At 41.8% G+C, this 16,189-nt stretch overlaps 1 protein-coding gene across 2 annotated transcripts in view; it reads right to left on the bottom strand.

Moving 5' to 3' along the window:
• The window catches only part of DZANK1 (double zinc ribbon and ankyrin repeat domains 1), an 86,285-nt gene that overhangs the window by 38,736 nt on the left and 31,360 nt on the right, over positions 1-16,189 (bottom strand). For both annotated transcript variants that reach the window (XM_077485999.1, XM_077486000.1), the window contains exons 4-6: positions 8,586-8,703; positions 5,182-5,278; positions 2,155-2,279 (exon numbers count right to left, since the gene is read on the bottom strand). In XM_077485999.1, coding sequence (XP_077342125.1) covers positions 2,155-2,279; positions 5,182-5,278; positions 8,586-8,703 — 340 coding nt within the window. The remainder of the gene's footprint in view (positions 1-2,154; positions 2,280-5,181; positions 5,279-8,585; positions 8,704-16,189) is intronic.

Genomic DNA, 16,189 nt, shown 5'->3' with positions numbered 1-16,189 from the left:
TCTGCCAATTTGCATTGCATCCACTCAAGGATGTCCTGGCCCTAACCTTCTCTCCCACAGTTCTGTTAAAAGACATTAAATCTCTTGTTTGCATTCATAAAATGACTGGCGCCCAGCATTTCTTCTTGCACTTCACCCACCATGCCTGGTAACCCACTCTATAAAGAAGGATGTCAGCTCTCCCTGACTCTGGAGGTCACCATTAGGTCTCTAGGGGTCGGGACCCTTGCTACATACATAATAAAAGTGACAACTAGTGAAAACTAGTCAACCAACTAGTTGTATCAGATTCAGCATATTTCCTTTCTCTCTCTTGAAATAAATGCTCTATTATACATTGATTCTGCCAGGGAGCTACAGAACACCTCTGCATAATAAAAGAGGGATGAGAAATTATATCTTAGGGCCTGTTCACATGCAGTGCTTGCCATTCCTCCGTGTTGGATCACTTTTCAGAGGCATCTGACAGGAAGCAGGAAAGCAATATGTCGCCTCCTTACCGATAGGGCTCAAAGTGCCAACCCACCACACATTATACGCTGTTGCAGGACAGTTGCAGCACGACCCCATTAATTGGTGAATGCAACATGCTGTTTAATTTTTACCCAGAAATGGCTACAGCCCTGTGTGTCTGCATTGTTATGCTTAGGGGCAGCCTGGGGGGAGCAATACAACTGTGACTCAACCGCTTGCTTTACCCCCTCCCACCCCGCGGCTATTCATATGAATGAATCCAAAACATCTGGGGTGCCAAGGTTCGCCATCACTGCCCTAAACCTTTAAATCATTTAATCTATTCCTGCCACTGCTCTGACATCAGTTACGGTAGAATTCCAGTCAAATACTAAACTAGGACTTTTTGACCGCAGATCTCATATTTAAAAGGGATTGTAAAGTAAAAATTTTAATTTTTTTAAAATAACAAACATGTTATACTTACCTCCACTGTGCAGCTCGTTTTGCAGAGTGGCCCCAAACCTGCTCTTCTGGGGTCCCTCGGCGGCTGTCTCTGCTTCCTCCTGCAGGTACTTCTCACGTTCATGCGAGCTCCCTCGCATGGTGAGAAGCACCTGCGGGCACGCTCCCGTGATACAGCTGATGGCTATAGCCACTCGCTATATCACACGGCCCCGCCCCCCGAGGCGCTGCATCATTGGATATGATTGACAGCAGCGTGAGCCAATGGCTGCGCTGCTTTCAATCCATCCACTCCAGCCAATCAGTGGCCAGGCTGAGCGGCGAAGAGGACGGCGGGGCGAGCGCGGGATTTTCGAGGGGTCAGGTAAGTAAAACGGGGGGACTGGGGGCGCCGGCAGTGTGAGATATTTTTTCATCTTAATGCATAGAATGTATTAAGGTGAAAAAACATTTACCATTACAACCCCTTTAAGGGGACCTGTCATGCTTTTTTTATATTACAAGGGATGTTTACATTCCTTGTAATAGGAATAAAAGGGAGCCTTTTTAAAAAAAAAAAAAGCAGTGTAAAAATAAATAAAATCAAGTAAAATAAATAAGATTTTTTTTTTTTTAAAGCGCCCTGTCCCGACGAGCTCTGCGCGCAGAAGCGAATGCATACGTGAGTAGCACTTGCATATGAAAACGGTGGTCAAACCACACGCGAGGTATCGCCGCAATAATTCTAGCCCTAGGTCTCCTCTGCAACTCAAAACATGCAACCTGAAGAATTTTTTAAATATTGCCCATGGAGATTTTTAAGGGTAAAAGTTTGACGCCATTCCACGAGCGGGTGCAATTTTGAAGCGTGACATGTTTGGTATCAATTTACTCGGCATAACATTATCTTTCACAATTTAAAAAAAAATGGGCTACTTTTACTTTTGTCTTATTTTTTTATTTAAAAAAGTGAATTTTTTCCAAAAAAAGTGCACTTGTAAGACCGCTGCACAAATACGGTGTGACAAAAAGTATTGCAATGACCACCATTTTATTCTCTAGGGTGTTAGAAAAAAAAATGTATAATGTTTGGGGGTTCTAAGTAATTTTCTAACAAAAAACCAAACTTGTTTTTAACTTGTAAACACTGAGTGTGAAAAAGAGGCCCGGTTTTTAAGTGGTTAAACAATATGCTTGATACATCTGTATGACATGAAGATGCATATACAAGACAACAGAGCACTTGCTGCACTTTACCTGTGACCTCTGGGTCTGCAGTACCGACAACGCCTCCTCTGCTTGGCTGCTCTTTCCTAGACGGCTATTCAGAAATCTTGGACCAGTCAAAGACCTGTGGCTGATTCTCCCATCTGGATCAAGATCTAAAAAAACACAACCAAGGAAAACAAATGAAACTTTCTGCAAAAGCTGACAAGGTGCATCTGTGTATAAGCTGCCATGCTGCTTGCTTGTGTTTGTTAAAAATGCTGTGACCGTGAACGTATCATCCATAGCCACGCTTTATATAAATTAGAAAGACAATTTGAGCTCCATTTGTGTAATTTCCAACTTTTACATAAATGACATAGACTAGCTATAAAGTACATTATGGATGTTTAACAGTTTAGCGACTGCAGAGTCTATTTTTTTTTTATTGGAAAGACCTTATTGATGGGAGAAGAGGATAAAAAAACAAAGCCTGGTTTTGTAATAAGAAAAAAGGACACAAAAAACTAGTCGTATATCTAAAAAACCTAAAAAATAAAAACAAAAGTCAACAGATCTCTCCTGGGTGGAGTTTGCATGTTCTCCCTGGGCCGGTTTCCTCTGGGTACTCCAGTTTCCTCCCACACTCAAAAGACATGCTGGAAAATTAATTGGTTAAACTGGGTGCTCCAAGATGGCCGCTTTTCACTTTGAGTCCCTAGAAAATAAAGTGCTATGGAAATACAAATTTAAAAAAAGATAATTCTACGTTTTTGCTATGAAAAAAAAAAAAACTGATGACATTTTTTGCCTTCGTTCTCTCTCTGAAGTCTACTCTTAAGCTGGCCATACACAGTTTTGTTTGAACAAAGCGGTCGGATTTCTAAAGATCTGACAAATGTCCATCGTTGGATCAATATACTGTATGTCACCTAACTATCATCATATTATCGAGCGTCATCATAAATAGTACATTTTTCGCTGACCCGGGCATACATTTTAACACACAAATGAGCTGTAGATTTTTTGGAACCGTTTTGGATCAATTCCACTACTAATGTTTAGAGAATAAATAGTTTAGGCTCTAAAAATCCGACAAGACAGTTTGTTTTTTCGCCATAAAACTTTTGCATTTTGATAATCGAAATAAGCCTGATTCTCTTTTTCATATTCTCAGCACAAGCTGGAAAATGGAGAAGCCATCAAAGGGATTCAAAAAAAAATATGTATATATTGCAGCTCACATTCCTTAAAGTGATTGTAAAGCCATTATTTTTTTTATTTTTTTAAATAACAAACATATTTACCTGCACTGTGCAATGATTTTGCGCAGATCAGCTCAGATCCTCCTCTTCTTAGGTCCCTCGCCAAGTGCCAACCATAACAAGCCACTTGTTATAGTGGCACTGGTACAGGTTCGCTCCTGAGCCAGCTCTATTTGTTCATAGCCACACAGAATGCGGCTCGGACCCGCTGCTGTCTCTGAAACTCAAGAGCCAGAGAGCAGAGAATGGAATTGCTCTTGTGCACAGCACTGGATCGAGATCAGGCTCAGTTAAGTATGGGGGGGGGGGGGGCTGGGGGTTGAACAAAGAAGGATTTTTACCTTACTGCAGAGAAAGCACTAAGCTTCAGCCTTTAGAACCACTTTAAACCAGAATAGAAGTCCACAATACTTACCCCTCCTTCAAGGATTCGAGGTCCCTCGCCAGCATCTACTACCCAGTTTCTTCTGGGTGCCGGGATGCTGCTGTCCTTATTGGCCAAAGTGGGATAAAATCACTCCTGTGCATGTACAGGAGTTCAGTGATTTTGGCACACAGACTCTGTGCCGGTGTGCTATTGATTTGTGTCCTCCTTCGAAAAGTGCCCACACATGCGCAGAATGGGAGGGCACTCCAGCTGATGTGACTTCACCTTAGCGCACATCGTAGGAGCCTTTTTTAGATGGGAGATACCATTTGACGGGCACAATTGAATGCTATGCAAACAGCAGAGGGACACTGTATTTGTCATATTGCGTCTAGCTGTTGCGCCTCGGGTTTACAAACTCCTCAAGGTCCGGTTTTGTTTGTTTTGCAGGGCGGGTTTGGTGTGTTGAATGGCGGGTTTTGCCTGTGTCTAAGGGTGGGTTGCAACACAGACAAACCTGCCCTTCAACACGCCCACAACCTGCCCTGCAACAGCAAGGCTCAATCTGACACCTTCGGTGTCCCTCCGCTCTTTACATAGCTTTCAATTGTGCCCTGTGAAATGTTATCTCCAGTCAAAAATCCTACGATGTGTGCATGCGCTATGGTGACGTCACTCCAGCTGATCAGAAAATCAGCTGGAGTCCCCTTCCTTTCTGGCCATGCGTGGGCACTTTTCGACGCAGGGCACAAATCGATAGAACACCGGAAAGGAAAATAAGATGCACATTCCAAAGAAGACTAAGTAGGCAGGTAGATTCTTTTATTGCAGAAGAGAAATTTAATGCGTATAGTCTAAATCGAATCTAATCGAAATCTGCTATCACATCAAATATTATCATCACACCCGCCACCCAGATTGCCAATTCTGCTGCCCAAGGGTGACTCTGTTACTGCTCTATAGAGTGAAGACAGCAGTTCTTTCACACACTAATGCCGAGTGCACACGATCGGAAATCCCACCAGCAAACGTCCGATGTGAGGTTTCGGTCAGAAAAGGTGACCGTGTGTATGCTCCATCGGACTTTTGCTGGTGGAATTCCCGCCAGCAAAATATTGAGAGCAGGTTCTCAATTTTTTGGTCGGAAAAAGTTCAGATTGGAAATTCCGATCGTCTGTATCAATTCCGACGCATAAAATTCCTACGCATGCTCGGAAACAATTAGACTCATTCGGAAGCATTGAACGTCATTTTCTCAGCTCGTCGTAGTGTCGTACGTCACCGCGTTCTTGACGATCAAAAGTTCAGAGAACATTTGTGTGACCGTGTGTATGCAAGCCAAGCTTGAGTGGAATTCCATCGGAAAAACTATCCAAGATTACATCTACATTATGATCAATGTATTTTAAAGCCAGCAGTGAACAAGCGAATGCAGAAATCTTTTACCTTTATAACTGTGTGCTGTGTCATCCCAGGCTGAAGTTCTTTGTGACATACCATCTTTCTTTTTAGTCTTCAAAGGAGACAAAGTATTGGTAGTGTTCTAAACAGAGAAATGTTTGCATTAGAGGTCATTATATGGTACAGGATAAGAACAGTCATGTACATTTGGAGTTTAATTTAGGAGTCAAAAAGCTTCTAAAAAATCAATGCAGCAACAAATTAGTATACAGTGATGGTTACAGCGTGGGTGTCATTCCATCTCCAGGAGTGGGTATGCTCTCTACACCCATTGTTGCTCTATCACTGGCATAGGATGGGAATCTTTTTTTCTTTTCTTTTTTATATTATATCATATTTATTAATTTTTCAACAATTCCATACATCAAAACAAGACACTGTATAAAACAGATGGCATCTTCCATCATTAACAATTGTTGGTTAACAACCCTGCTCTCCCCCACCCTGACCTCCATCAACATACCCTTTTACTTTTTAACCTCTTCGTTCTTACTTGTTCAATCTAGACCTCATCCTCCCCCAGCCAGCATCTCTGTATACTTCTTCTTTTTAAACTGTATACAGCGTCCCCATAATTCCCCAATTAATCCACTCTTATCCCAGTCACTTATTCGCAGCACTTCCATTTTGCATCCAACTTTGACTTCCATCAACCATTCTGCTATTCTTGGACTTTCAAGATCCTGCCAGTGGAGTGGAATTAAGCTTTTAGCAGGACTTCAGATGTGGTATTAGGGAATTTTTATAATGTTTTATTGATGTCTCCATCAGGGATTTCTATCTTTGTAATCTCCTTAATCAGGGCAAGGTCCTCCTTCCAAATATTTTTTTATTTTGGGACAATCCCACCATATATGCTCCCAATTGAATAACAACCCCGCCAACAGTTAGGAGATTTTTCTATTTGAAACTTATGGACTATGTCTGGGGTTATATACCATCTAGATATACATTTATAGTTCATTTCTATAGTATTTGTAGCTACCACTTAACAGACGACTAATTTTATATTTATTTTCATTTGCACATCACTCACCCGTGTTCCTAATTCCCTTTAGCATTTTTCGATGAATGGCGGTCTAGCCTCTCCGGTTATCTCCAGTAGTATTTTGTATACTTGGGATATCCCACTTTTATCATTCCCCATTAAACACAATTGTTCTAACGGTACCAGGTTTTCTCTAGATCTTATTGGTTGCGATAGTGATGATAGAAAGTGCCTCAAATGAAGATACTGCCATTCATCGAGGATGGGAATCTCATCTTAAATAGGATTATAACAGTAATGGAAGAGAGTTAGTTGTCTTATTCAGTTTCCAGGATACTGTGTTCCCTGGTCTTTTTTGATAAATGTCTAGGTGTTTTTAAAAAGCCTTGCTGGAGGTAAATGTTAGTTTTGCATGTGTGCGCTGTAATATTTTTGTTCTGTTGCATGGTCTTATGGCAGCACCATCTTTATGCATTTTTTTAGGGTGTGCCCCCCAAATATCTTGTTTGTCTATTGTATGGATTCTGACCAAATCCTTTTGGGTGGAGCACCCCACTCCCTCAGTAAGTACCTCTCATTAGTGACCACCTGTGTCATAGTAGAGACCTCATGTTCTCCCATATAGAGGAGTATAGCTCCCATGGTTCAGAGAAGCAGGATCTCCCAATCTATGGATAATGTAGGACCCACTAATCATGGGGTACTTTGTCGCAGTAAGTGGGCTTAAGCACCATATAGCAATATGGTGTGACCAAATCCCCATATTTTTTGATAATGTTTTTTGAAAATGTCTAGGTGTTTTTAAAAAGCCTTGCTGGAGGTAAATGTTAGTTTGCATGTGTGTGCTGTAATATTTTTGTTCTGTTTCTCCAATGGGAACCCCAGCTTTATAAAGCCAAGGAAGTTGCCATCTGTTGGATCTGCAGTTGCAATGGTGCTGCACATGTAATCAGTTACGACACGAGTCATTTGATTGCTTGACAGTTTTGTCGAGAGTAGAAGCTGCTGTTATAGTTATTAATAGTGGCATTGCTTGAAGGTAACAGTTTTAGGAAACAGTCAAATCAATTAGTTTAGAACTGCTTTAAAGGGGATTATCAATTATCACAGTGTTGGAAGAGGTGAGGCTTTTTCATTCAGTCTCCAGTAGTGGTTGTGTTTCTTGCACCCATTAATGCTCTATCACTGCCATGCATCTCCAATGGGAATCTCATCTTAAAGGGGATTAAAGATGAAAGTGGTGGAAAAGATGAGGTTGTCATGCACCTAACACCTACCTCCTCGGAATTCTTTATGCTTCCTGATAAATAGCACTAACTCTAACTGGTGGACAATGTGCTATACTTGTAAATGAGGGTAAAGACCTTCTCCACTGTTGTACACCAGCAACTGCTGAGCCGACTATGTGGCAGGACCACAAGGTTTGCCACATGTAAAGATAGTCTGGCCAGGGATGGCAGTAAAAGTCACTAAATCCTGAATGCATGATATGAGAACAAGCACAATTTTCCATTAGAATTATATAAAAATGTACTTGTTCTTCTTTATGTGAGAAAGCCACCCATACCAGAGTGCTAGAGGGGTGCCACTGCATGGTCCATTAGTGATCTTTTAAGTTCCATATTGAGACTGATTTAAGACTTTGATTTCTTCCATATTGATGTGGCAATTTGAAATATTACAGTTCGTTCTCAGCAGATCTAACAATTATGGAGTCTCACTGGGATGTCTTGTATAGACAAATTTGGACAATTACTGTGCATGGCAATTCTGCTCAATTGGACAACTGCACTACAAAAAAAAAAAAAAAACATATGAATGTGACAATTACCAATAAAGTCACCACATCAAATTAGGGCCATCCAGTCATTGTTCAATCCTGGCAGGCTTTGGACCTCTCCTTTTTTAATCACCTTTTGTATTATTAGGCTTGGATGCTTTACTTGTCTGACATACAGTCCAGAGAATGTACACACTTTCCACAGTTCCTGATGAAGCATACTGGTAGATCAGAGAAATGCGTTGAGCACCACCCTGGCCCCATCACTGTAACCATCTTGAGATAATTGAATCATTTATCTATTTATACTGAAACATAAAGTGCTGAAGGATAAGTTATGGAGGGTACTACGTGTAAAAAATTAATTACAACTTGTTAGTGCTAAGCTATCAGTAGCAATTGTGAGTGACATGTTAAGCGCTTTTCCCCCTTTTTAAAATGTTTTGGATATGCATGTATGCAGTAATAAAAAGCCATTTCTTTACAAAGTAATATGTGTACTGTATGTTTGTTTTCACCTGAAAAGTCCCAGTAAATACCATGCAAATACCCCATAGTCACTGGTCGGCATCACTTCATTTTGCACACCCAACATGAAGCAAGCAGCATATCTTCTGTTACCTGTTTGGAGAGTTCTTTCAGGAAGTTTTCATCGTTATCTTCATCTGATGACTCTATCTCTGGAGGAACATACTCCACAATGAATACTTTGGTCACAATGCCACTTTCTCTGTTGTCTCTGCAGATTAAATAAATCACAAATAGCACATTGGTACAAATAACAGCTGCAAAGTATACCAATAAATACACTAAATCCAGCCATAGATGAAGTGCAGGATGCAGGAAAGAAAGTTGTGGGTTCCCCCATCAACAGTCAGTGTTGATGGGGGAAACCCTCCCACGAACGTATTGCATTCTCCTTGTCTCCTGGGGGGGGGGGGGGGGGGGACATAATTTGTACCTGTTTATCTGCAGCATTTCTTCTCTACAGACGTTCAAAGTTCAGAAATTAAACAGCTTGTCTGAGCTTTCAGAAAGCAGGGGGCTGAATATGTACTTTTCAGAGCTCAGTGAAGAGAGTTTTAATGCTGCGTACACATGATCGGACTTTCCGGCAGACTTGGTCCGGCGGACCGGAATCCGTGGGACAATTAGATCGTGTGTGGGCTCCAGCGGACTTTTTTTCCCCAAAAGTCAGACGGACCTAGAAATAAAACATGTTTCAATTCTATCCGACAGACTCAAGTCCGACGGACTAAAAATCTGGAAAATCGCTTGTCTGTGTGCTAGTCCGACAGACCAAATATGACGCAAGGGCAGCTATTGGCTACTGGCTATTGAACTTCCTTATTTAGTCCCGTTTACATCATCACATTCAAAATGAACAGACTTTCAAACTGACTTAGTCTGGTTGTGTGTGGCAAAGTCCGTTTCGTTCAGAAAGTCCGTCGGACCTCTGCCGAAAATCCGTCGGGAAGACCGTTGGACCTAGTCTGTCGAAAAGTCTGGTCCTGTGTACGTGGCATAAGAGCTTATTCACATAGCACACAGGAACAGCGTTGCATCAATCACAGGCTGTATGCTGGAAGGCCTTCCCCAGTCACCTTTATTCTCTTGAGTGTCAGAAAAACTTGTCAGAAGTGATTTATGCAGATAGCAGAGGAAATTGCATTTTATGATAATATAATATACAGTAAACAGAAGTTTTTTTTTAAATCATTAAAACATATTGGTAAGATTATTTTCATTAAAGTGTATCTAAACACAAAACCAGTATTTTTTTTAAATTATCAAACATACAGTATAAAATGAAATGCTTTCAATGGTATATTTAACATTAAATTTAATATTAAAGTTTTGGTTATGGCATGGCCAAGATGTAAACAAACATCGGAGGCTGCAGCCTTCATATCAATGTAAGTATGCATCTGTGGTGGGTTAAGATAGGTCAAGTCGAATGAATAGGTTGCATTCAACAGGCAGGACTGACCACCGAACAATACAACCACATGTTTTTACCCCCCCCCCCCCCCCCCCCAGCTGCAAGTGTAAACTAGGCCTTTCTCTCTCTCAATGGATGTCTATTAGATATTGAAAACAGTACAATTTTGTGGTTTTATTATTGGTTGGTTTTTTTTTTTTTTTTTCAAAAACATTTTATTGAAGATGCAAATCACAATACAGAAAGTACAAACAGTGTACAATCAAAAAAAAAAAAATGAATCAATGGCATTTGTTACAACTTATAGGCGAACACAGGCGCCTTGAATGAAAGACAAGATATAATAGTAGACAACAATATGCTATGCGTGACTATAAAGGGGTGCACTAGCAAATGAAAATATATCGTGTGACATTTATAAGGTATCTAACTTGCTACCTGTGGATCATAGGTGTTTAATCGAGTCTCTGAAGATGTTTTGTTTGATTTGGGCATCCCTTTCAAGGCACATTAATCGTTAAGAGTATAGACAGAGGAATAAAGCGATTTTTGTGAATAACTATTGGAAAGTGTGTGTATAATCTATCAACATGAGAATTTAGCAAAATATATAAGGGGTTTTGTAGACTTCTGAATCCTGGGAGTCTAAGAGGTTATATGCTGTGATACAATAAATGAGTTCATTTCAAGGGGTTAAATTCCTATGAAAGAGGTCCATGCCTCATCCCTGGCTCTCAGGTCTGCATAAGACTTTTGTACTTATCAGAGGTCTGAAAATGAATCCAACAGGCCCATGTAGTTGTGAACTTTGCAGGGGTATCATTGGCCTGGTGTATTAGGTCCTCCATAGTCATTACATTGTTAATGCATTGAAGCCAATCCTTGAGTAGGGGGGTGTCATGGGAGCGCCACTTCCGTGGAATGCAAGCTCTGGCAGCATTGACCATGTGCATGGCTAGAGACTTAAGGTAGGAACCATGTGAGTGGTCTGAGTGATGTAGCAAGAATTGGGCCGGAGTGTACTCTAAATGGTAAGTCGTGACTTCTTCTATTGTTTTATGTATTTCCGACCAATATGTTTGTATGGCCGGGCATGACCACCAAATATGCAAAAAAGTTCCAGTATCCGTGTTGCATCTCCAACACTTCTGGGAGATGGAGGGGTTGATTATGTGAAGTTTGTGTGGCGTAAGGTACCACCTGGAAGCTATTTTAAAGGCAGTCTCTTGCGTGTTGGCATTAACCGAACCCTTATGGACACATCTATATATACGGTCCCAATCACTTTCAGAAACTTCCATTTGAAGGTCAGTAGACCATTTTTGCTGTATATGGAGATTGTGCTTAGCGCTGTCCTGAAACAGCAGTGAATATGTGTGCGAGATTAAGTGGCGTTGGGGTTCTTCCTTATTGCATAATTCTTCAAAAGTAGTCAAAGCTCTGGACCATTGTGGTCTGATTGTATGATTAAATAGAAAGTGGTGGATCTGTAGGTATGTCCATAATGGAAAGGTTTCTTGTTCTACGAGAGATGCCAAATCCTCCCTTGAGAGGATAACATTATCGCGGAAGAAATGTGTTGCTCTGACCGTCTTATATGGCCACCTTAGTGTAGGGAAGGATGGGAGGTTACCAGGTGGGAAATCTGGATTGCCGCGAAGGGGGGTCATTGGACCTTTTGTGGAAGAGATGTGGTGGTGAGTGTTCGCCCAATGGAAAGAGTGTAGTGTTGGAGCTATCAGAGGGTGGGACTTATATGTTCGCTTTTGATAGGTATGATCTAGCCACGGGAGAGAGGTTAATGGGTTAGGGGACATATCCTGTTCGAGACGAACCCAATCCTTGAACGGGGCATGTATATGCCAATCGATAATCCTGGTAAGGTGGCAAGCTACCTGGTATTTGTAGATATCTGGGAGGCCTGTACCCCCCTTCAATTTAGGTAAAGTAAGTTTGGAGAAATTTAGGCGTGAACGACGTTTGTTCCAGACAAATTGTGTACATATTTTGCGATATGTGGAGAAGAATGTAGGAGGAAGTTTTATAGGGATAGTCTGCAGTAGGTATAAAATTCGTGGGAGAATGTTCATTTTGATTATTGCTATTCTACCGAACCAAGAAAATTTTTCCGGGGACCACTTCTGAAGATCGGCCCCAATCTTTTGTATCAACGGGGCATAATTTAAGGAGTATAAGTTTGATAGAGAGGCTGGGAGTTGGATTCCCAAGTAAGTAATTGCAGTTTCTTTCCATTTGAATGAAAAGTTAGTACGGCATACCGAACACAACGAGTCAGGCAATGATATATTCAAGGCGCTAGATTTGTCAAAGTTGATCTGTAAGTTAGAAAGCATCTTAAAGTCCGAGAAGTCTTGTAACAAGTTGGGGATGGACGTCAGTGGGGCGGAGAGGAAGAGGAGAATATCGTCCGCAAACGCTGCGATCTTGTATGTGTGATTTTTAATGTCGATTCCTCTAATGTCTGGGTTAGCCCTGAGCCGTCTTAATAGGGGTTCTAGCGTTAAAACAAACATCAAGGGGGATAGAGGGCATCCCTGACGTGTACCATTCGATATGGAGAAGGCGTCCGACAGATGGCCATTTACCCTAACCTTTGCTGTGGGGACAGAGTAAAGAGCTAGAATTGAATTCAACAAGCGAGGCGGGATATGTATGGCTTTCAGTACCTCAGACATATAGTCCCAGGCCACTCTGTCGAACGCCTTCTCCGCATCTAGTGATAGCATGAACCCAGGTGTCTTTGAAATTGATAGCCAGTGGCCTACATTTATGGCTTTAAGGGTGTTATCCCTAGCTTCTCTTCCTGGAATAAATCCGACTTGATCTGGACTAATGATTTGGGGTAGAAGTGGTAAAAGTCTATTAGCTAAGGCTTTGGCGTACCATTTAAGGTCTACATTCAGTAGAGAGATTGGTCTATAGTTCGTTACTGTCAGGGGATCCTTTCCCGGTTTCGGTATAACCGCTATATGTGCTTGTAAAAATTCAGCAGGGGGATGGGTAGGCTCAGCAAGTGAGCGGAAAGCCTTCAGAAAATGAGGTAAAAGGATGTCTGTAAACGTTTTATAATAGGCTACTGTTAGCCCGTCAGGGCCTGGGCTCTTCCCTGGTTTAAGCTGCTTGAGAGCTACAATGATTTCTTCTGACGTTAATGGGGAGTCTAAATCTCTAGCTGTGTCATCTGAGACGGGATCGGGACTGTAGCGAAGCAAAAATTCTTTAATTTTTTCTTGTCGTATTGCCGATTGCTCTACCGTCTGTGTCGAGGGGGTTAGATTATAAAGTTTTGTATAGTACTTAACGAACTGATTAGCTATTTCTTCAGATTTGTTTATTTTTCTGCCAGTGACATCGGTCAGAGAGTGAATGGTAGTGGCGGCTCTTCTAATTTGAAGTGCTCTGGCCAATAACTTGCTAGTTTTGTTACCATATTCGTAAAAAGATTTCTTGTAAAGAATATATTTGCGTTTGGTTTGTGTATCTAATAATTCTAGGAGTTTTGCTCGAGCTTCCGTAAGTTCCGTAAGTGTAGCTACTGCTTGGGAATGTTTGTGGGCCGCTTCTAGTCACTTAATTTGAGTGGTAAGATCTAAATATAGCTTCTTTCTTTCGCGGTTGCGTTTGGCCTTAAGAGCAATCATTATTCCCCTAATTACACTCTTGTGTGCCGCCCAATTATTTAAAGGGGAAGTGTCTTCAGCTTTATTTTCAGTAAAGAAATGTTTCAAATGGGTATTGAGTTCTGCCTGAATGGAAGTGTCGGTGAGTAGGGATGAGTCAAGTCTCCAAATTGGAGTCAGCGATTTGGCTATCGGGAATTGTAGGGTGATCGAAATTGGGTGGTGGTCAGATATGATCATTGGGTCTATGGAAGCTTTTCGTAATAGCGGTAAGTCTTTTTGTGTTAGGAATAGAAAGTCAATACGTGAGTATCTGTCGTGGGGGGCTGAATAATAGGTATAGTCTCTACAGTCGGGGTTTAAAGTACGCCAAGTATCATGGAGCAACATCGTAGTTAGGGATGAGTTAATAGCCTTCAAGGCTCTATATGGAAGAGAGGACGTGCCGGTGGATGTGTCAAGGATGGGTACGAGGGGGGCGTTAAAGTCTCCTCCCAGGATCACAATTCCTTCCTGGAAGGAGATTAGTAAGTTCGTTATCTGTTTGAAAAAAGCCACCTGTTGAGTGTTTGGGGCATATATGTTGACAAGGGTAACTGTTGTGCCAGCATATTGACCTTTAAGGAAGATAAACCTGCCGTTTTCATCTATCAATTGATCAGTGAGTTGAAAGGGGCTATTTTTGTGAAAAAATATTGAGACTCCTTTCGACTTTGTGAGAGGGGAAGTAGCATGAAAGGCTGTAGGGTATCTATCATCCCGAAGTTTTGGGGTTGCGTTCGTCTTGAAATGTGTTTCTTGCAGAAAAATGATGTCTGCTTTATCCCTGTGCATCGTGAGGAGGAGTTTGGACCTTTTCTCCGGGATGTTCAGACCTTTAACATTAAGTGAAATTATTTTAGCTGTGAGGGGGACTGTTGGATTCAGGGTAGAAGACATTTTGAGATATTCCTCTGTCTATGTCGAGAGAGAGGGTGCAGTTAGATTCGAGTCGACTCGAGGTGAGGGAAGAAGTTGAGTAACTGGAGTCTACCCAACTAATGTATAACTGGCGTGGTAAAGTCCCTGGAAATCCTCAAAGGGACACCCGGACTGTGTATGTATAGTCGCCAGATAGGGTCAGTGGTGTTGTAGGGTAAGTGTTATTGTATACCTGAAAGGTACCACTGTAGTGGGGTTGACTCGACCTAGGACGAAGATGGAGTGTCTATAGAGTTGAAATTCTATCAAAGTTGGTATTGTGACAAAAGGTCAACTTTCTCCGTTGTCCTGTACCAAAGAACTGAGATTTATACCTAAATCGGTACGGTATCCAAATCAATTGTAATCCGTCCAGCCTGCGGCTGGGATCACAACTGATAAAAGAAATTACCATCAACAAGTGTGGGGGATGTCATGTAAACCTCTGTTAGCCTTGCTATTTATGTCTAAGATCGTTATAGGATATAATCCTATACTTGAAACAGTAATGGGCTATCAGTGAAATAGATTACCTCCGCTCATTTTGTTTGATTCTTGTGCATGTCGCTATGAGCGATTTTAGTGACATAGGTTATCTAGGCCATAGATCACAGCAATGTGTGGAAGACCTGGCCCATGGGCTTGTTATCAGTTACCTAGTGAAGCAAAAGCTTGAAAATTGGGGTGTAAAACAGAAACCAGAACCAATGTCTAACTAAAATATTAACAAACAATACCAAAATCCCAAAAGGACTGTTTCACTCTCGTGCGTTAATATCATCGTATAATCTTTCTCGCCTTTGAAGTAATAACTCGGTTTAAAGAAAGACATAAATATGAAAACATGGAAGAGCAGACGTCAAGTATCACAGTGAAAAGGACAGCTCTATCGTTATGATAAATATTGTCGCCTCAGGGAAGGCCCTCTTGTAGCTGCATGGAGGAGCCCGGAGATGTCATTGGGTGGCATTGAGCCTTTCACCCTTGTTGCTCCTGTGCAACTACTAAGCTCAGGCTTACGTGAGGTCTGTTGTGTCCAACCCCCTGGGATAGAATAAAAATATCATTACCTCGTACTTTTCTAGCGTGGCTAATAGAGGATGGACACAGCAGAGCCCGCAGGCAGCATTACATATGCTGTCCGAGTTATTAGTCTCAATAAAGCAGGATGAAGCCCCATTTAAAAAGCGTTACCGTAATTCTGGAAATGAGCCCTTCAGTGCGAGGACATGAGTGTATTCTTATCCCTTGCGGTAGATCTTCTAGCTTAGATGCAGTCTACGTTGCCGGATATGGATCCTGCTATTTCCACGGATACTGAAGTCGGTCGCGCTGAAAGGGTGCGGACGTCCGTGTAAGGTATGGAGAGCAAAAGTTCGGATTAATGTTCAGGTCGTAACGACATCCTTCGATCGGAGGTGTAAAGTTCCGTGCATACATCCGTACGTGAGTACGTTCGCAGGTTAAGGTTCCTAAAATGTACCCTTTCGATCAAGTCGGTGAAAAGCTGTCCGAATGCAGCACCGACGGTGTATGACTTTCGTAGCGTCCGATCGAGTTTTCAAAATGAGAGGGACGTGCTCGAGCTTGATCCGAGGGAACTCAGTCTACAGTTGAGAAACGAGGTTCAAGGCGACTTGCTTGCGTCTTTCAGTGGGAGTATCGTGGCGGAATAAACTGGT

The sequence above is a fragment of the Lithobates pipiens genome, unplaced genomic scaffold (genome assembly GCF_037356315.1).
Source record: "Lithobates pipiens isolate NorthernLeopardFrog02 unplaced genomic scaffold, aLitPip1_a1.2 Scaffold_18, whole genome shotgun sequence".
NCBI lineage: Eukaryota > Metazoa > Chordata > Amphibia > Anura > Ranidae > Lithobates > Lithobates pipiens.
The sequence above is the reverse complement of the archived record's forward strand: the minus strand, read 5'-3'. Positions and strand labels throughout refer to the sequence as shown.